Genomic DNA, 21473 nt, shown 5'->3' on the forward strand with positions numbered 1-21473 from the left:
ATGTGCTCACATTAAGTTTCATTGTTTTCTGTAAAACTTGCTTCATTGGTTTGAAGTTTTCCAGCATAGTTGCACAAGATAGACATTGTTGTTTTTATTTTGTTAGACAGGCAAACTCTCTCTAATGTGGTGTACACCACGAGTGATGTCATTTTTTCTGTGACAAGTCTCCAAGATGCCACTTTAATAAGTTTGTCTGTTCAACTACTTGTTAACACAAATGATGAGCTGATCCACTGATCATCACATTGCAGCAACTCAATGCATATTAGACATATAGACATGGGGAGGAAGACCAAAGCATCAGAATGGAAAATAAAAGTGACTGACGTGACTTTGGACAGGTCATAGCTGTCGGTCCCAGACAGTCTGGTCTGAGTGTTTCACAAACTGTTGACGTACAGAGATTTCCTCGCACAACCATCTCTAGAGTTTTCAGACAATGATCCAGAAACATTCAGGTAGCTGCAGTTAAGTGTTATACTGCAAAAAATACAGCTTGTTTGAAGGTCAACAACGTTTTGTTCAAGTGTCCTCTCTCCACTACCATAAACCCAGATCTGCAAGTTTCTCTCTGTTTAGAAGTATAGATGGATAAAAGTGAGAGAAAACCAGAGAGAGTAGCTGAGCAGAAAACAAAAACAAAAGTCTTTATTTGGCCCTTCTCAAGATACAGTAACTCATTCAATTATTAACAACACCAGATGGAAATCTCATCAACCCTGGTACATTGCTGAAAAATTGATGGAGCAGAGGGATAAAGTCAGTAAAATGTCACAAATATGGAGTTTTTTCGGTATGGATAGCACATGCTCCTGATGCAGCTGCAGGAACAGCAGAGAGACAAACTTTTTCAGCTAGAAAGATGATCCAGTCAGTCATGGGCCACAAAACTTGTGCTGAAAGTGGATCAGGACTGCAATGGGCCAAACAACTGACTCTAAAAACCTTTATTATTCATTAAAAAACAATTTCGGGTGTATAGTTTCAACAGTGTGATCTGCCATAAACCACTATAAGAACAAAATGTTTTACATCTTTAAAATTCTGCTTGTTTACAAAATTAATGAGGGATGGCTACCAACTCAGAAATACTCTGCTACAAAAAGAAACTGATTTTACTTTGCAGAAAAAAAGCAGTTGACTATTCTGTTTGTGGACTTTTCAGTTAGTTTACTCTTGAAAGTGGGAAGAATATTTTCCCCTCCATGCTGCGATAAGGAACATCCTTGAGGATATGACAGAAGAGAAAGTGGAGGCAAACACGAGTGCAGTAGCTCTAGCTGATCCTGCATGCTGGCTCTGTCACTATCGTGATCACGCAGCCTCTGCTTGTGGCTGTTCACCCAAAGCCAAAGTCAGGACAGAAACCGAGGCCAGTGCAGGGACAGCATGGCCAAAGGAAAAAAAAAAGTGTCCTTTTGCATAGTCAGAATTAATTTCAGGTCAGATTTAGTTCTGGGATATCTTGCTGGTTATCATGCAGTAAGAATGTGTCTGTGCTGGGGTTTAGCTATTGGCCTTATTAAACAGACTCAGCATTGTTCAAACATGACTGATCCACTTGAAATCCTCTTATTTAACCATTGTTATTATAAAACTCTAACAATGCTGCTTTATAATCTTTTGTAGAACTAAATAATTAAAACTCTCACATGCCTTCAAAGAATGTTAATGATTAAATGTTTCCACTTAGAGTTAATAAGTGGTGTGGAGTAACAGCCTTAGGTTACTTTACACACAGAAGAATGAGCTGGTTCATTTATACAGGGTAGAAAAGCTGATTTTAAATTCTTAAATTCTAATTTCTGTTCATCATTTATTCCACTGTTGGTGGGCAAAACACTAAGAGACAAAACACTGCTCTTCTCTGCTTGCCTGCCACACTGACTCTATAAATAGGGGTACATTTGAGGTATACAAAAAAGAGAAAAAAATATGTTTTTCATCGCTTCATATTCTTTTTGTTTGCAAAATATATACCTGAAATTTACTAAATTCATTAACTGGCAAGCTTAAGCTCTAATGAATTCACAAGTATTGATTAAGTAAAAAATGTGGTGCATTGTCAACTGTGTTTTGACAAGTTGACAGTTTCCAACCTTCCATATTACACTGAATTTAGCGTCATTCAACATTTCTATGTGAGACTACACTCCCTAAAAATGTCCCTAATTATTTATATAATAGTTAAGCCAAAATTTAAAAGGCAGAAAAAATCACATGTAACACATTTGACAACACAGGGTAACACATTTGACAGGGCAAGAAGGGAGAAACCTGTCTCTTCAACACTAAATTTTGTGATTGGTAACACAGTTGACATTTTCTCAATTTTTTCATTCTTGTGCTAACTGCAGACCTTGACCATGCCGTCACCTGACCTCAATCAACTCATATTTCTGCATCTTCTTTTACAGTTTGGTCATTATAACATCTATACAGTGTGTCCACGGGGTCTTAAAAAGTATTAAAAGTTAATAAATCAGTTGTGGGGAAATTAAGGCCCTTAAAAGGTATTAAAAAATCTTAATCCTAATGTTATGAGGTATTAAATTTTATTGGTATTCAAGCTTTGACTCGAAAAGTATTCATGAATATTTATTTTCCTCCTTGCAACTGTTACAAACTAACTTGACACAACAGACGGTTCTATATATCCGACATGGAAATAGTCCATCTGGTTCGAAAATGTTTTCAGGGTCTGAACCTTCAAAAATAACCACAACTGGTGATTGGGCGATCATTCTGCTCGTCACACTCATCACAGACCAGTGTGAGGATATAGAAAAAGCTTTAGCATCTCAAAATATTTCTCTCTAGGTCATAAGAGTTTCTCAAGCCTCCTGAGAAAATTTCTCTGACTTTCGATGACCTGGGATCTTGAATTCTTACAACTTAGAGAAAGCTTCCCCCAGCTTCCCCTGATCTCAGTTGTTTTGTAACAAATCTTTGTTTAAATCACCTTTTTACTGGAAACAACGCAATGAGAGAAGTTATTTATCAATAGTTACGTAGCGCTGTTGTTTGAGACGTGACAACGAGCAAAGTTTTAATTTTGTGAGGTGCAGGCTATATGTATCGCTAGCAGCCCAACATATCCCTAGGCTAATGTGACAACAAACTCACTTCGTACAGTAGTTTAGTAGCCATCCGTAAGTAGCACTGATAGAAAGCAAATAAGACAATCTCAAGCACATCTCTTAAATTTTGACAATGATGAAATAAAATTCTTGTTTTTTTCCGCAAGTTGGCCTTGAACAACTGCTGTTACTTTTTGAGGGACTGGGAATGTCAATTAACCTGCCTTTAGTTTCATTTATTCTTTCAAGCTTTATTCCTTCTCAGTTTACCTTATTTGTGTTAAAATGCAAAATACAACTGTCAAAAATCGGTTGGTAACAACAACTTACAGTTGTGATAAGGTCTTAAGACTTTTTGAAAGGTTTTTTAAAAAGTCTTTAAAAGGTATTGCATACAACCTCAGGATTTCAGCATATACCCTGATTAAGTACACCAGAAAAGGTTGATAACACAGTTGACGAAGGATTAATATGCACCATGTACAATCATTTTGATGAAATATTAATTAGGAGGAGTTGAAACATGCCACACTTTCCTCAAGGTTCCCATCAAAAAAGAAAGTGATCTCACTTGATTTGGGTCATGTGACTTTGGAGCAAACCATTGCTGATTTATAGCTTTTTTTTCAGTGGCAAACACAGTTGACACAGATTCCTCAGACTCACACAAAGTGCATTATTTTATCTAAATTAATTATTATTATTTTTTTAAAACATCCTTGACATGTTTTGATGATTATTTTGAAAAAAAAAATACTGAAAATAACAAAAACATATATTCCAGCGTTAATTTTGAAGAGCAAACTTGACATTTGGGAAATTGGGCAGCACAAAAATTGCAAATTCCAATACATGATTTGCACTTTGCTAAATAAATCAAGGAATCTTTTAACTTTCTGTATTTAATGAAAGTGAAATATCACCCAAGTGCCCCACCAAAAATTGGTCATTGCTTAGAATTTCTTAGTAAAATTGATAAGTATATCCCATGGACTCAAAATGTACCCCTAATTATAGAATCACTCTTTTATGGAAGGAGTGTCCTGGCCTCCTAATGTTTGGAATGCGTGCACACATATGTGTGTGTGTTTTTCTGTGTATGTGTGTGTGTTTGGTTCATATTACCCTGCCATCTGCATCACAACAAGACAGCTCCACTCATAAATCTGAGCACAGCATTTTTCTCTTGGCCGCCTGCATGTATTACTCGTTTATCATCGATGAGTGACCACCCCTGAGAGAAAGAAATTAAGTTACAGAGCTCGTGCAATCACCATTTTGGACTGCTGACCCTTGTGATACTTTTCTTTGTCCCCTCTCGGAGGTATTGGCTGCCGCTCAACTGTTTTCCAGTAGAGTGCTTTCCAAGTCTTTTTAATTTTCTACACCCCAGTAGAAATTCTAATCTCTTAATTCTTGACCTGTGGGTGGACTTAAAGCGTCATCACACTGTAAAAGTTTATGGCCTCTACAAATCCTTGGTGATTATTGTTGATTTGCTGCAGGCTGACATAACAGTAAACCATAAAGCAATCATGTGTTTTTATTGATTTATTCTAAGTCCTTGTGTTCTTGTAATTGTATTTACATGAGATTTTCCCTGTGCAGGTTCAGAGTCTGATCTCTCGTTAAGTGAAGAGCTGTACTGAGAATTTCTAACATGCCCTTCTTGTTTTTCTCTTTTCATCTTCATCCCCTCCCACTTCCTCTGCTTCCTCCTCCAGCTTGGCGGCGATGAGAGAAGAGTGGACAGTCGGACTATTTACGTTGGCCATCGGTCATGTTCAACCAATGAGGCGTTCATCCCACCCAAGTTCTGCGATAACAGGATTGTGTCCTCTAAGGTGAGACAGACACACACACACACACACACACACACGAACACAGCTCTCCAGTCTTGCCCTGCACTGAGATGCCATACCTCTCAGTTTGTTTCTCTGCTCCTCTGCATTCTGTGTTCTGGCTGCCCTCAGGCATTTTCTTCTCTTATCCAACACTTGGAATGCAGAATGAACTCTTGAATAGTCCTGAGCATTCCTGTCTTTATTCCTCCTCCCACTGCTGCTCCACATGCTCATCCTCGCTCCCTATGGAAGGAGATTATTTGTCTGTCAGGGGAGCAGCAGCCGTGGCAGTGAAATACATGGCTGCTATTAATGCACTAGCAGGGTGGGCATTTCAGTTGTCTCCCTGATGCGCTCCGATGGACCTCACTTCCCCTTTTGCCGCTTAAATCTCACCCGTCAGCCCTTTGTCAGCGACAGGCACAGGCAGGTTAGTGTATAGATATGGAGGGTGATAAGAAGAAGGAAGCTTGGTGTGTTAGAGTGAGATGGGAGCGGGATTTATAGTGGCGCAGAGGGTCCCAGTGAGGATGGGCCAATCAATCGCCTCCTGCCAGGATGTCAGGGTAAACAGCCTTTAATTACCCTGGCTGTAGTGTTTATGCTCCTCCATGCCTCCGCTCTCCATCATCCTGTTGCTTTTGCACTCTGCAATGACCAATCTCCGCCTCTCCTCCCTTCGCTCTCGATGCTGCTGCACCATCACCACCATGGGCCCAGCCACCCTCGCTCCTCCTACCCCCTCTTTTCTCATTACTTTCACTCTCTTTACTCCCTGGCAAAATGAGATGGGCCATTCTGCTGCCGCTGCATTTCAACGCTATCCCCATGCAGACATTCCCCCTTCATAAACACTGCTTTATTGCTATTTCTTTGCAATTCCCTCTGCGTGTGTATGTGTGTATTTGTGTTATTCACCCTGATACCTTGTGGTGTGACACAAAGTTACCAGCCGTGTATTGTTGAGCCGCCTCTCAGGGAATCTAAGCAGATAAAAGTGCCGTTTCAGCCTCGATGGTATCAGCAGTCATGGCCACTTAAAAAAAGAACAAAACACACAAAAACAGTCACCAGCTTGATAAGTTCATTGGCTCAGCGTTCAAGGGGAGCCAAATTAAGGAGATAAATCGCTAATCTGAATCAATGGAATACCTGTGCTCCCCCAAGGGCCATCTCCCGAGGCAGTACAGAGAACAGAGACTCCGAGCTATTGAAGCTGCCTTTCCTCTCCCCTCCACCTCAGTTCAGACAGAATGCACACATGCAAGAGTGTGAATATCGAATGCCTCTAATCTCACTCCCTCTTTGCCAAACCTTTGTTTAACTTCCCAAAGTTTAGTTGACAAACATTGCGCCTGAATGGGAAAATTAAACAGACAAGAGTAGTGAAAGCAGCCTAAAGAAACTGTGATAACTGACTGACATGCTTGCTTTCCTCTTTTCTCCCACAGTATACAGTTTGGAACTTTCTACCAAAGAACCTGTTCGAACAGTTTAGAAGAATTGCCAATTTCTACTTCCTTATTATCTTCCTGGTGCAGGTAAGGACACACTCTGTCAGTTCTCCAGCCCAAACAAAGATTAGAGTGTGATTTTATCATTTAATAATAACTTTATGGACGTCTGTTTGGCTGGAGCGATCAGTTCCAGTGTGTGCATTTTTAATGTTATCAGACTACGTGATAATAAAACATGAACTTCAATTTTCATTCCCAGAAGAGTGTCTCATGTGCTAGAAGTAATGTGAGAGAGAAGGTATATTTGCATGTTGTGAGGGCGGGTGTGAAACGGTTTGTGATCATAGCCGGTGTCAAGAAATCTGTATAGCTCCTGTTAGTACTTGAATAGTGTGTGTGGGTGTGCGGTTTTTGTTTTTCTTGAGTCAGTGGATTCACACTACACATATTATTTTAAACTCTGTTATTCTTCTCACTACATTAATATGCAGTATACTGAGCACTCATGTAAACATGTATTTTCAAATTTGTTTACAATGGCTTTCAAAAAAGAATAGCCGAACCTTCAGAAGCTTATCGTTTGATCTTAATGATCAGACATGAATTTCAGCTTTTATTAAAGTATTTTGCTCCAGAGGAGTTGCACTCTCTCACAGAATAAGACTTTGAAGACATTCATCCCACCTGTTTTCTGCGAAGAGTCTGAATTTCAATTTGTGTCGGTAAATACAAAGGTCAGTCTCTTCTTTATCCGTTTAAATTGCAGACTAACTGTATGAAGCACTCTTCTTTCAACCATTAAGTCCATTATTACAGATTTGTCAGATCATGTACAACCCAATTAATATATTTTATTACAGGCTATTAGAAGCTACTCTGGGGCATGTAGATATCTTTTATCTTGTACGCTGCTATGGAATTACTCCAGAATAAGGTCATAAAGTTCAAAGAATGAATCAGTGAGACTTTGTTTCAAGATTCAAAACCAAAACCAAAGAGAGAAGAAGAGAAGGAAAGATTGGACAGTGCCTAAAATCTGGCACATAGATGTTATATTTGAACCACGTGTCATTTAAAAGGAGCATTGCTTCAGGTAATATTTGGAAAGAAATGTTTTTTTCAGAATTTAGCTTTCAGTCTTTTTGTTGCCTGGTCCTCATAGGTGGAAGTGGGAACTGTCAGCTTACTATACTACATTGACTGACATCCGTATTCCCCTGCTCTGTGTACTCAAGTGACCTCTTTCTTTCCCTTTCTCTCCCTTTTTCTCCTCTTCTTGAATCTAATCGAATTATATTGAATTGAAACAAAAGCCCCTCGTTTATATAGCAACAGAATCTAAACCAGGGTTTCAAACAGGCTTCTAGTATAAACAGGTGCTTTTGATGGGTCTTCTCAGGAAGGATGTGCACTCTGTAGTTGCATACAGACCAAATGAGCTCAGAGTTCCTGCTCCCTGAAGCCCAGAACTGTGCAAAACTGAGCAGTATCACTGTGCTGCTGTCACAAAGTAATTCCATAACTCTTAAGCAAATGGCAGGGCTAGTCCCTATGTTTATATGTCCCCTGGCTTGTCTACCTGTTCACATTTGATCTTTTTTCCTCCAGTCAGTCTGGTTTAACTACATATTCTCCTTCTGGATGAAGCTTTTAGATTATGAGCATTTGTGATCTAATGTGTGAAATTATTGTAAACTAAGCCAGAGCAAACCATCAAGCATGTTTGCTTCATCCCCACAAACTCATAAAGATTATCAGCATGTGAAATGTGTGCAGCTGTATACGGTTATTTGTGTGTGAGCATGTTGCATGTATGTGTATGTGCTGGTGCGTGTGATGTATGACTCAGTGGGTGTCCTGGGTTTGCTGATGGTGTTTACCCTCGCTGCAGCGTAGTTGGCGTTTCTCCACTAATCCAGCCTCTCTTGAGGGGCTCCTTATCCTAACCACTCAGTTTTTCCCATGCAGCCTGCTATTATATCACAGAGAGAGGATGAGAGAGAAACAGGTACACAGGCTCTTCGCGGGTGGATTTTTTTCTTTCTTATCACGTTGACAGAAATAAACCTTCTCACTTCCCCTCAGAGGCTTCATGCAAATGCATAACCGACAACCAAATGTCATGCATCCTGCAACTCTGTCCCACCCCCCTTTTGTCTCTCCCTTTTGTCATTTGGTTCCTTTTTTTCCATCTTTCTCCCCCTTGTCTCTCCCACATTCCACCCATCTCTGCAGCGCTGCACTGCTGACGTCAGCAGCAGGAAGCCCTCTGTACTTCTGAGAGCCACAAATAGACACAGGCTGATAAAAAAGCACCACTCGGCTATAAATAGCCCTGGATGTCTTTGCTCAAATTTGATCGAACTGGAATAGAGCAGGGCCAGAGAGGGAGGGAAACAGTGATGAGAGAGCAAGGGAGAGAAGGAGAGGGTGAAAGGGTGGAGGGAGGGAGGACGAGGGGCCCACAGCACTGCCCTGGGACCCCGGGAACCTGCTGTCTGTCGCTCACTCTGACACACTTCCCCTGCACAGATGAAGGGCTTTGTGCTGCTCCGTTCTGCAGCTCCAATATCACACCAACACATCAGCAGCAGCACACACACACTTAACTCATATCTCTGAGGTATTTTGGCTTTGCATTTGGTGCAGTGGAGGAACGATATCTGGCCATCTGGAAGTTTAGTAGGGATTGTTTTGAATCAGGGCAGATAAAGTGTGTGAGACAAGCTCTGGGAGAATTATGTGTTGTTTTGGCTGCGGTACAGTAGCTAAAGGTTTTGTGAAGGTTTTAGTGTTCTTTAATGTTTGCTGTTGCAGTATTTTCAATCGGGCAGTTTTAACCCTCACCCTGTTCCAAAATGAGGCCGGTCCTTGATGCCTGCGAAGCTTGTCGAGTCTGATATCACATGCTATTGTAGTGTGTGATGAAAGAAAGCATTTTTATAGTTCCACTGTTGATGAACACTAAAAAAGGCACCAAATGATCTGTCTCTTTTTATAGTCCTGCATTGAACAGTCACCATCAAAATTGTCATAGACTAGCCAAAGAAGTCACAATCAAACAACATTTAAGCTCAAAGTCTTCTTTGTGAAGCGTTCACTGTGTGCTGCGGTCACACTTTTTCAAGTCTGGCCATCTGGCTGCTGCATCAGAGGGACATGATGTCCTCGATTGCTCCAGTAGTTCTTTTTTTTAACTCTCTGTGATCAGCCAATCTTCGATCTAGACATGTGAAAAGATATATTGACCTATTATAAGCAAAAATGGAGTGCTAAATCACTTTCACCTGCTGCAGATGGGGCAGGGTGCGACATGAAACAAGGATGTAACAGCACCTTGACAGACAGATGAAAATTAGTTTAGATCAGGAAAAATTCCTCCCTCACAATAAGTTTCAAGAAATCCTCTTGAATTCAAATGTGAAGTACACGTTAGTATGTCACCAGAAGTGTCTCCACACCTGCTTCGTAGGTAGCAGAGAGAGGAAGGAGAGAGGTAAATGACAACATTATTAGGAGGTTATGCTCGTTTACACTGTCCTAATACACAGAAGTGCATTTTTACTGTTGTTATATTTGTCTCAGTTGTTGTCATTTACCTGTCACTTTACAATTCAGCTTCAGATTCAACTAAAGAATTTTTGTTATCAAAGTGAAGACTGTTCAAGCAAGATGGACAGCAAACCAGCATGCAGGACATGAAGACAAAACATATAGAGCTCCCTCTATTGAGTGGCTGCAGGATATGTCTTAAAACTCACCACCTTCATTATATTTACTTGGAAAATATAATATACTGCCTGGCCAAAAAAATGTTGTCACCAAAAAAAAAGGTCACCACTGTCAGTCAGCAATCAGGAGCATAAAGATTGGACTCTGGAGCAATGGATGAAGGTCATGTGGTCTTATGAGTCCAGATTTACTCTGTTCCAGGGTGACGGGCCATCAGGGTAAGAAGAGAGGCAGATGAAGTGATGCACCCATTATGCCTAGTGCCTACTGTCCAAGTCTGTGGGGGCAGTGCTATGATCCAGGGTTGCTGCAGTTGTTCAGGTCTAGGTTCAGCAACAGTCTGTGCTCAAAGAATGAGGTCAGCTGACTACCTGAATATACTGAATGACCAGGTTATTCCATCAATGGAGTTTTTCTTCCCTGATCACACGGCCATATTCCAAGATAACAATGCCAGGATTCATCAGGCTCAAATTGTGAAAAAGTGGTTCAGGGGACATAAGACATCATTTTCACCATCCAGACCTTAACCCCATTGAGAATCTTTGGGGTGTGCTGGAGAAGGCTTTGCGCAGCAGTCAGACTCTACCATCATCAATGTAAGATCTTGGTGAAAAATTAATGCAACACTGGATGGAAATTAATCTTTTGACTTTGCAGAAGCTTATTAAAACGATGCCACAGCGAATGCGTGCCGTAATCAAAGCTAAAGGCAGTCCAACGAAATGTTAGAGTGTGTGACCTCTTTTTTTTTTGGCGGCGACTTTTTTTTGGGCCAGGTAGTGTATAATACATACAAAAAAACATGAATACTAACACAAAGGTCAGTGAACTTTTCAAAACCAGCTTCCTCTTTAAATCATCAGCTGTGTGTGTTCTGTTGTAGGCTCTACAGACCACAGGGATCTTATCTGTTTTATTGGTGACTTAACTATGTATGAAAGGGCCAGTGAGCTGCCAGTCCAGCTGCTTCACCCACCAGACTGGTACTGCATATTTCTTGCTTCCAAACAAGATGTAAGTCAGTAAAAAATGCATAAGCATCACAAATCACAGAGGGGATCTCTTCTCCTCTCACATCAGAGAAAATATGAAAACTTCTATCCTGAACCCAGCATCATGAATCATGTAGTCATGTAGTGTGAATTGAGTGCGTGTTTCATCATTAACATGGGGGATTTGGTCAAGTAAACAGTGAAGGCTCAACATAACCAGTTTTAACAGAGATTTCCTCAAGAGAGCCTCTTCAATCCTCAAGCTATGCCTGTAGCAATGTGTCATGTGTAATGGGTCTTTAACATAAAGCATGATTTGTTATCCACATGTGCAAAAGCTGCTCTTTTCCAGCGCTGAGTAATCTTCACCTCCGGCTCTCAACACCTGAGGCTTCTGCAGCAGAATTATTACTCTTTGCTTCTGTCTTACCAGAATCGCCAACCCCTACAAATATAATGCAGACTCTCCCCTGAATCTGCACTCCTCTAAATAGTCGATAGGCCAAAGTCCATTTCTGCTCTGCAATTGATTCATCCTCTGGTAAATTGTAATCACAGCAACACTGTGCTAGGCTTGTAGTTCATAGCTGATGCACTTTATTTGAGTGTGTCTGGATGTTCGTGTGAGTAGGAGTGTGTGAGGGTACAGAATGTGACCACATGCTCAGATGTGTTCGTGATTACTCGGTGCAGCAGGTTTGTTTTTCTTCTAAGCTCAAACACAAGTGAGTAAAAACACAGGAGGCTGCTTCAAGACGCATCTCCTGGTCTTCCTTGAGCTGATGTCTGACAGTGTGGAATGCTCCTGGTCAGAATACCAACAAGCTGGATATGTTGTGCCTTTGCGAGCTTGAACACGCACAGAGGGGAGACCAGTCTGCTTTCTGCAGGATCAGGAATGCCAGAGTAAATCCATCTTATGATGGTTTTAAGGCGCACACAAACACTCTGGGACATTTTCACTGGGGCTTTATCTGTGAGCCTTGGTCAGGTGCTTCCCCTTAACTGGTTGTGAGGGATTACTTGGTCACTGGGCCCACTATTAAGATGTACTGTGCTTGGCTACTCCTTTGAATTGCGTCTGTCAAACTGGTTTTGGTGTTTCAAATCAAGCTCCGTACTTTAATTCTCTTTTCTATTGGTTCAGTATTGTTTCTCTCTGACATCCTGAAAACACCTGAAAACCAAAGGTAGTGAAAGATTTTCCAGGTGTAACAGAAAATGTTTGAGACAATTAAATTTTCTAAGGCTAGCTGGTAAAAACTAGGGCTATGACGATGTGCTTATCTTGGGATTTGATTCTATTACAATTTTTTGGGTGCCGACTCGATCTAAATCGATACTTAGTAGTATTTAGTAGTAATTTTAGTTTGCTTTTCTAACACCAGACCATATGCAAAATTTAACCGCAGTGATAATGTCTAAAGACTGTCAGGAGCTATATTTTCCCTTATGCCAGGCAGACACTGTGCAATTTCGAGGGGATTTCACCATGACTTTGCTGTCGCAGACCACGCTGCGTCATCGTGGAAACATCGTAGCATCGGGATGTCCGGTCGGGAGGTCGTAAGCCGTACAGTGTGAGAGCACTCATGAGAAAGGATTAATTGCTGCTACGTTCTACAATAATGCTGCGACCTCCCAATCAAACTTCTGGCATGTCAGAAATTTTCGCCGTAGCTCGTACAGTGTGAGTGGTGTTACGTCACGATTCTACGTTCGCACCTGCACAGAAGACACCGGTGGAGCTTTGAAATTCGCTGTGTACCTGCACTAGTATTATACTGGCAAGATCAATCATTCATTCATCCATTCATTAGTAACTATGTTCACCATTACGTTATCGGCTACAGATGAGGAATTTCCCGGGGCAGTATGGTGTTTAAAGCAACATTGGCTGGCTAATGCTAACATGAAACTATCATAGCCACTGTAAAACAATATATAGTTTAACATTAACGTTACCTCAAGCTCATGATGAAGGATGGACATCCCATACTCTCCACGTCTCCTCAGCCATTCACGTACCCAAATCCTTTTCTTTTTTTTAGTTTCAGCGCACAAGACAGCGCACACAACTGCAACAACTTGCTGCCTGCTGGCCATCTTGTTGTCAGGCACGCTGTGGTTGTCATAGGAACTAGGAACCTTTGTTTTTCATTGTTCACACTCGAGCACGTCGTGCCGTCACAAGCCGACTGACGCCGACAAGTAGTCGTGGTTGTCAATAATCGTGGCTGACAGCAGTCGTACAGTATGAGTACACATGTCGTAGGATCAAATAGAGTACGAGTGACAAACGAGTGGGAGCATTTCCCCAACAGTCAGACTTCTAAAATCGCACAGTGTCCGCCCGGCATTAGAAAGCACATCACGTGAGTCAGAGAGAAACATTTAACCCTCTACTGGAGATAAGTGGTAACTTTTTCCAATCCAGTTTATAAACAAAGACTGAAACAAAGAGTTTAAATTTGAAAAAAAAATCCTGATATACCGATTTTAGATTTCTTTGCTCACCCCTAGCAAATACTCGTCTGCTAAATTAATTATCAATTATTTATTTTTGTAGGTTCAAATACCATCATTTGTAATTTAAGCAGCTGCCTGACACTTGCCCTGGTTAATAGCTACTACCTGGCTCTGCTACCAAGATGTGAACAAGCATAATGGCATCTTGAAGCGCATTGTGGTTTTACAGTATTTTAATCCAGAAAATAGGAATCAAGTTGTTTGTAGGCTGTGTCCATTCAAGGCACAAGCAGGTGGACATTAGAGAGGAGGTATTGTGCTTTTTTAAGGCTTTATACTGTTGTACTGTGGTACCTTTGTACTAGTTTTAAATGATTTACAGTTTTAATAATTACATATTTTTCTTCACATTGGTGTTATATAAATCTCTTTTTTCAGCCCTTCTCTGAAACACTTTGTTCAAGCTGCCGTCTCTTTAAGGTTCCTAACTTCACAAACCCCCCTTCTCTCTGATTGGTAGGCCTATAGAGGGTAGAGCTATTGGCAGACCTTGGTATTTAAGGTTTGCCACACCAATGTATTATGACACTGTTAGGAGATCCTTATGGGATGACTGCATCATGCTGTCATCATCACCTCATAAATTTCTCATGATGTTTATCAGACAGACTGTTTTGTGCCATTAAGTAGCAGTTTGAAGATCAGCACACATTTTGTTTGGACATCAAACATTGTTACTTCATATCGACCAGAGGCTGGTTATGTTAGCATTTATAACTTAAACCACACCTGCAAGCCAGTTTCCTCAGTAAAAATCTTGTGATGATGAAGACTGAAATCTTTTTGTTAAGTGTTCATAATTTCATTCCTGTGTTATTTTGCAGAGAGTTAAATTTAAAAAACATCAAAACTGAAAATATTTGTCTGACACAAAACTAGTCTTCTCAGTGTCAAGTCTGATGATTTTGGTTCTTGACTCCACACTGTGCATAAAATGCATCACATAAAATCTAGCTTGAACCACACACGGCTCAGTCAGGTAAGGTGAGTCCAGCAAAGCTTTGTGTTGGCGCTCTCCCATGCCTTGGCAGAGATACAGAAGTGCTGGCAGGCCTGCAGATTGAGCACTCTGTCTCTTGCCCACTTGATTAAAAGTTCTGTGGTCCAGAACCTAACTGGCTCCCTCTGCAAAATGTAAATGTCTCCCCTGTGTTTCCTACCGATGAAGGAAAATGGGGAATAGTGAAAAAGCCTTAAAGGAAGAGACTACACCCAGCATTTAGAGGGCAAACCACATCTTCTTTACTACACAACAGACTCCTCCCTCTGTGGCCACAAACATGTGTGGTGCAGTAGGTCTTTGTGTACAGCACACAGTGATTCTAGTTTAGTTTAGAGGTCATGTATTTGTTTATGAGCATTAACATCACATTTCTTTAAAGTAAAACTGTTTCTTCTGGTCCCAAACAGGTGATAGTGGACACCCCCACCAGCCCAGTCACCAGTGGCCTACCCTTATTTTTTGTGATCACAGTAACGGCTATCAAGCAGGTAAGACAAGACCAAGTGTTGATAAGTTCAACTTACTGTGCTTTGTATCCCTTTTTTTCTGCGTACTATCTCTTTGCGTCATATCCTTCCTCCATATCCGTAAAAACACAATGAGCCCTCCTGCCTTTTCAATTCCCTTTCAGTGATTTTGTATAAAGTATGTGACTATTGTTTTCTCAAGTTTTGAATTAATGTGCTTTGCTAGTGAATTCTGATTGGAGATATGGCGAAGAAATAGGCTCTGGGGAAAAATTGGGATGGAGAAAGAGTCTATTACAGAGATACAAATTATTAAGCAGAGCGTTGTATTCTTTGAATGTGTTACAGCTGCGTCTCAGCTTTAGATGTATTGTTTTAGGATCAGCTTTTTAGTTAGTGGACTGCTGGGACTTTGAAATGCACAATAGTGGGTGGACTTCCTTTGGAAAATATGTGGGGCGCACTGATAGTGCTGAACCGCCCTCAGACAGGCTTTGAAGTGGGACACTGAGGCGATCTGCCCGACTCCATTAGGCTGAGGTGAACTGTACAGTTCGACTGACCATCCGTGGAATGCCTCCCCTGCCCCTCTTCCCCTTTCATCCGCCTGTCATCAACTCTTTGCACCTCTCAGCTGACCTTCTCTTCGCTGCTCTCACCTTTCCTGGCTATCCCACTTTCTGGCTCAAATTTCACCTTGGCACACACTTTAGGTTACTTTTCTCGTGCCCCCTGTGTCTCCTCAGCATCCTCCTAATCTCCATCACTATCTTAAAGTACTTAAGAAGTCTACACCAAGCTTTGTGCCTTATACTGCTCCTCCAGCAGCTCCAGGAATTATGTTTTACCCGACTCAGTATTATTTCATGATACGCTGTTTCAATTCAGTGCTGGTCAGACCTGCGCTATCCCATCCTGCTGCTGCAGGCACTTTTTTACATAGTAATGAAACCGTAATTGTACTGACGACTCTATTGTATGCACTGACACCATGTACCTTTCTCACAGTTCCCCCTCACACCATCCTGTGGGGTATGATATCATAAAGACCAAGTTTTTACATTTTTGTAGAGCCAAGCAAATAACTCAGACCTGATTCTGATATTTTGCCGCAGGGCTATGAGGACTGGCTACGGCACAAAGCTGACAACGAGGTGAATAAGTATCCAGTGACAGTGCTCGAGGATGGCCGCAGGATACGGAAGGAGAGTGAGAAGATCAAGGTACCTTTTAGATTTCCTTGGAGACTTGTCCAGAGAGAAGCTGGGGGCAGCTTGACATGACAGTGTTTGGAAGAAATTCACAGGGGAGAACATGCTCTGCCAAACTGATTACATGTTCAAACATGGCTCTGATAGTAATTATGTTCCCAGGGTGAGTTGTGCAGGGCATTTCTCTACTGCATTCTTATCTGATTGTGATATGTGACAGGGTTTTTAAAGATTCATGGGTGTAACATGAATATGAATTGAATACTCAACAAGAATAATACGGATATTACTTCTGGCCACATTAGATGGTTGCTAGTGCAGCTGACACCACTGTGTTTTGACAGCATCCAGCTGTCAAAACCAAAACACTGTCACTCTGCAGAAGTATTTGGGCAGCTGCAACCAGGAGCCCACACAACTGCAGGCTACCTCCTATTGCTAAAAGGATAAGAGCTCAAGCAAATATTTAGAAAGCATAGAGTGCCGTGATTTTGTTTCTGCAGTTGACCAAGTTAGAGCTGAAAGCTTGGGGATTATTGACCAAAAGCTGAATGGCAGACAGCCTTTGTTTCCCTGTTTATGCCTGATCTTAAAGCACAGTAGGCCATTGTTTACTCATTGAAAATAAGCAGTGACAGATTTAATTTTGAGTCATTCTGCGCCCCCGTGGAAATGTTGCTTTGAAATGTAATTGTTTTAACCTTTGCCAGTCATGCTGCAAAATTTAACCAATTTAACTATTTTTTTTACAAGGTTGGAGATGTGGTTGAGGTGGAGGAAGATGAGACCTTTCCCTGTGATTTAATACTGCTGCAGTCGAGTAGAGACGACGACACGTGTTTTGTTACCACAGCAAGTCTGGATGGAGAGTCCAACCACAAAGTAAGAAAAACTGCACAGCTACCCCTCCCCCATTTGTCTTCTTACATTACAGTTTGTGTGTTTAAAGTGTTTTTCATTTGAAGTACTATCATCAGATATGTTTATTATCATAGCTAAAACGCATGCTAATAAACGTGATACATTAAACTTCAGCCCCTTTTTCACGAGTTATTGCACATCTCTGTTGATTTCAAGGGCAGGGAAGTAATATTTTTTTTGCTATGAATAACACTTCCTTTTTCTAGTTCCTCAAATTTCTTACATTTTTGCCTTTTCATGTATTTGTTCGAGTGTGAGTCACAGCATACAGGTGCTCTATGCTTTCCCTGCTGTTTCTGTGAGTGTGAGGTAGGGGAAAGCTAAAACGATCACTTGACCTGAGCTGGCGACCACTCACACACTCTCTCTCTGCCTCCTCCACAGACACACTACACAGTGCCAGACACAGAGAAGGATCTGGAATCTCTCAACGCCACTATTGAGTGTGAACAGCCACAGCCTGACCTTTACAAGTAGGAACTTATCATGTGGCCCAACAAGTTTACACCACAAGCATGCGTTGCCTGTGGTTTGTTGACCCATGTGTTGAATCAAATCTGGTTGAAAGTTTGCCAAACGACACTATAATGTTCACATTTGGATTGTTAAATCGAGAGGCGCCTGGAAGCCTGGGTTTGTTTCATATCAAGAATAGCAAAGGTGGGCCCGATATTTTCAGTTATCATTGACAAGCCCAGTTCAAAGCTGGTCTCAGTTACTTCCAGGAAGTTCAGATTAGTCTGCAGACGCCCTGTGGCTCCCCCATGGTGAGAGGAGTCGTAAAATTGTCATCTAGCCAGGCATCAGAACAGTGTTTGAGACGTGCAGAGTAAGCAATGGCGCCAAATTCCTGCTATTTGGAGTCAATAAAACTGACAGTGTGCTGCTGGCTAACCACTAGTAATTAGCTTGCTTCCAAATCTCTGCAACTGATTTTAGGTCAGTCAGTATTTACAGTTTTGCTCAGTAGATGACCTATACAGGGGTTTAGGTTTAGTTACCTCCTGTCAAATCCACTTTATATAAGCAAACAAATTTACTTTTTGAAAAGAGCAGTACATTCTGACCCACATGTCATTTTGTTTCAGGTTTGTTGGCCGTATGCACATCTACAAAACCAATCAGGAGCCTGCAGTAAGGTGAGAGCCTCTTTCCCAGCCCACTTTCAGTGAAAGCTAAATCAAAACACAGTACCTTAAGCACTCATTTGCTTCTCTTTGAACTACCAACAATTCATTACCCCATTGATCCTTCATTGGAGACAAGCTTCAAAATTAAAACGGGCTGGCATGGCCACTGCCACCGCTTCCAAAGCTCTCCCACAGGCATTTATCACTGACTGTTTTGTAATGGCTGTATAAACAAATGCCAGTGTCCTTCTCAAGAACACTGGGACCGGTGTAAGCCCAGACCGCAGTCGTTCTGTGTATTGTCACTGCGTATTTTAGAGTGGATGCCAGCTTGCCTGCCAGGTTTCCATTTAGAGAATGGGGGAGTGTGTCGATTACACAGCTTCTGTGTGACTGAGCTGTTTGATCTACTGATGTGATTGTGCAGGTCTTTGGGCCCAGAAAACCTGCTGCTGAAAGGGGCGACTTTAAAGAACACACAGAAAATCTGTGGTGAGTCAAATGGGTTTGATTTCATTACAGTAACTTTTATCAGTGAAGCTCAGTGTCTGAAGCTTGACTCTCACTTCTTCTTCTTCTCCTGTCTATCCTGAAGGTGTTGCGGTTTACACTGGCATGGAGACAAAGATGGCCCTCAACTACCAGGGAAAATCTCAGAAACGCTCTGCTGTGGAGAAGTAAGTTCAGAGGAATTAGTGTAAACATTTCTAAAAAGCATGATTGACACTTTTTAATTGGACTTCTTATTTTTCAGATCTATCAACGCCTTCCTTCTGGTCTACCTTTGCATATTGGTTAGCAAAGCCCTTGTTTGCACTACACTTAAGTATGTGTGGCAGGGCAAGCCTGGACAGGATGAGCCTTGGTATAATGAGAAAACTCAGAGAGAGAAGGACACCAATCTGGTGAGTTCACGCTGAGCCAACCAGCCTGTCCTTGTAGTAAAAACATCAAAGTGTCAGATTCGCTAAACAACAGCCCCTTAAAAGCCTGGATATAAGATAAAGAATAACCGAAGCCAAATATGTAACCTCAGCTTGAGGATCTAAATCCAAGCATATCTAAAAGCTTGTGATAGCTTTGCATTAAAACGCTCTATTATGTGTAATACAAATGTTACTGAACCTTGAAGGCCTTATTTTTTCAGTCAATACTTACACTCTGCAAGCTTGTTGTCGTAACTTCTGGGCTCAAAGTTTCATTGTATAAAAGCCCTTTACTACCTGGGCCTCTCCTAATAAAAATCCTCTAAGGAAAATGGCCACTGCAGACCTGTATTGTGATATGAACCATTTCATTGGACGTTAACCCTCTGCCCCAGCCCTCAGTGGACTGTGAAAACTCTGTTTAGCCTCCTTTTCCCCCGACTTTATTTGTGTGAATTGGATGATACAGGCCTATTTGTCTCAGATGTGTCATGCAAACACAGTGCAGTGTCCCTTTGAGGCTAATTCTCTGTGCCTGCTCATAAATGGTGAAGTGTGCATGGCAAGTGGTGAAATATTTGATGAAAAGATCAGAATAAAGAAAAACAATTTTCTGTCTTTTCTACCAACAGTACCTAAAGATGTTCACAGACTTCCTATCCTTCATGGTGCTCTTCAATTTCATCATCCCTGTGTCCATGTATGTGACGGTTGAGATGCAAAAGTTCTTGGGATCCTTTTTCATCACCTGGGATAAGGATTTCTTTGACCCTGAAATCAAGGAGGGAGCGCTGGTCAACACGTCAGACCTGAACGAGGAGCTGGGACAGGTCAGGCAGTGGAGCAAAACTTAATGACTCAATATCTAAATGGCAGCACTTTGTGTCCTGGTGGAACTGATCGCTGTAAACTCAGCAGTCCTGTTTCATTTTAATTCATAAGGCTTCTGTTCATCTTTTGAGGCATTAAAAGCCCTGAAGTATTACAAAATAGAACAGAGTGTCCTTGAACATAGATTGTGAAAGAAATGCTATAGTGGCACAAAATTGTAGCTGCTGGGAACTTTTAGCTTTAAAGGCTTTGAAAAATTGTCATTTTGATAGTCAAAGTATATTCTTTAAATAGTCACCTTTTTGATATGACAAATAAACCATTTACAATAATAAAGAACAACAACTAGTTCTGTGCAGCTCAGACTCTGAAAAGAAAAATGTTTCGAACAGGGTGTGACACAAAGTAGGACCAAACCTACAAAATGAGCAGAAGCAATGAATTATGTCATTATGTCCTGACAAAAACACCAATGACCTGGTTTACTGTTCAAGGAGAAAAATAGCTATTGCTGTATAATAGTGCAAAAAACAAGGTGACTTTCTTTGACAAAGTTTAGCACTTAAAACTTTCTAAAAATGTATAATAGTGTAATTTTAGCATATGCTTAAATCAGCATGGTTGTTGGATTGTTTTTTTTTCATAAAAGGCTAAATCATGTGAAAATTAACCAGGTTTGCAGCAGCTGATAGCCAAGCTTCTGTGCCAGTCCTCTGGAAGGCTTCATCTTTGGGTAATTTATCAACTATTAACAAGAACGCCATACAGCCCAGCTTTGAAAATACAAACTACACCTTTTAAATATACGGAAAGTAAAATGATCAGGATATCAGACGGGTCTATCATTTCTTACAGCCCACAGACTGCTTTGTTTAGTACCTCTCTGAATATGAGCTGCTTATTATAGCACCAGCTTGCCTGTGTTGTCCTGACTTCACCTGCCTTATCGCACTTCTGACTCAAACAGCACTGCCATAGATCAGTCACACTTGGTTTGCCAGATGATGACTTCAATTATAGCTGATGCTTCGTTAAACAGATTAATGCAGTGTAATTCTTCCTGGGAGTAACTGCCTCATCTTATTGTTGGAACCTGTTAAACGGGCAGGCTGAATTTTTTTATGGGTCTGAATTGTACATTTATCACTTTGCCTGCAGGTGGAGTATGTCTTCACAGACAAGACGGGCACCCTCACCCAGAACAACATGGAGTTCATCGAGTGCTGCATCGATGGTTTTCAGTACAAGTACAGGGACGCGGGCTCAGAGCTGGACGGGTTCTGTGTCACAGATGGACCTGTGAGCAAACTGCAGCAGAAAGCCGGCAGGGTGGGTGTTGTGGCG

At 41.3% G+C, this 21473-nt stretch overlaps 1 protein-coding gene across 7 annotated transcripts in view; it reads left to right on the top strand.

Annotated features, from left to right (window-relative positions):
- Positions 1-21473, top strand: part of atp11c (ATPase phospholipid transporting 11C (ATP11C blood group)) — a 53401-nt gene that overhangs the window by 18007 nt on the left and 13921 nt on the right. For all 7 annotated transcript variants that reach the window (XM_074673552.1, XM_074673550.1, XM_074673551.1 and 4 more), the window contains exons 2-13: positions 4808-4927; positions 6379-6468; positions 15051-15131; positions 16226-16333; positions 17075-17203; positions 17627-17715; positions 18331-18381; positions 18800-18864; positions 18968-19049; positions 19127-19277; positions 19931-20128; positions 21288-21458. In XM_074673552.1, the coding sequence (XP_074529653.1) occupies positions 4808-4927; positions 6379-6468; positions 15051-15131; positions 16226-16333; positions 17075-17203; positions 17627-17715; positions 18331-18381; positions 18800-18864; positions 18968-19049; positions 19127-19277; positions 19931-20128; positions 21288-21458 (1335 nt within the window). The remainder of the gene's footprint in view (positions 1-4807; positions 4928-6378; positions 6469-15050; positions 15132-16225; positions 16334-17074; positions 17204-17626; positions 17716-18330; positions 18382-18799; positions 18865-18967; positions 19050-19126; positions 19278-19930; positions 20129-21287; positions 21459-21473) is intronic.

This window comes from Halichoeres trimaculatus, unplaced genomic scaffold (assembly GCF_033239565.1).
Source record: "Halichoeres trimaculatus isolate MK-OKI-2021-1 unplaced genomic scaffold, fHalTri1.1 fHalTri1_scaffold_7, whole genome shotgun sequence".
In the NCBI taxonomy this organism is placed as follows: domain Eukaryota; kingdom Metazoa; phylum Chordata; class Actinopteri; order Labriformes; family Labridae; genus Halichoeres; species Halichoeres trimaculatus.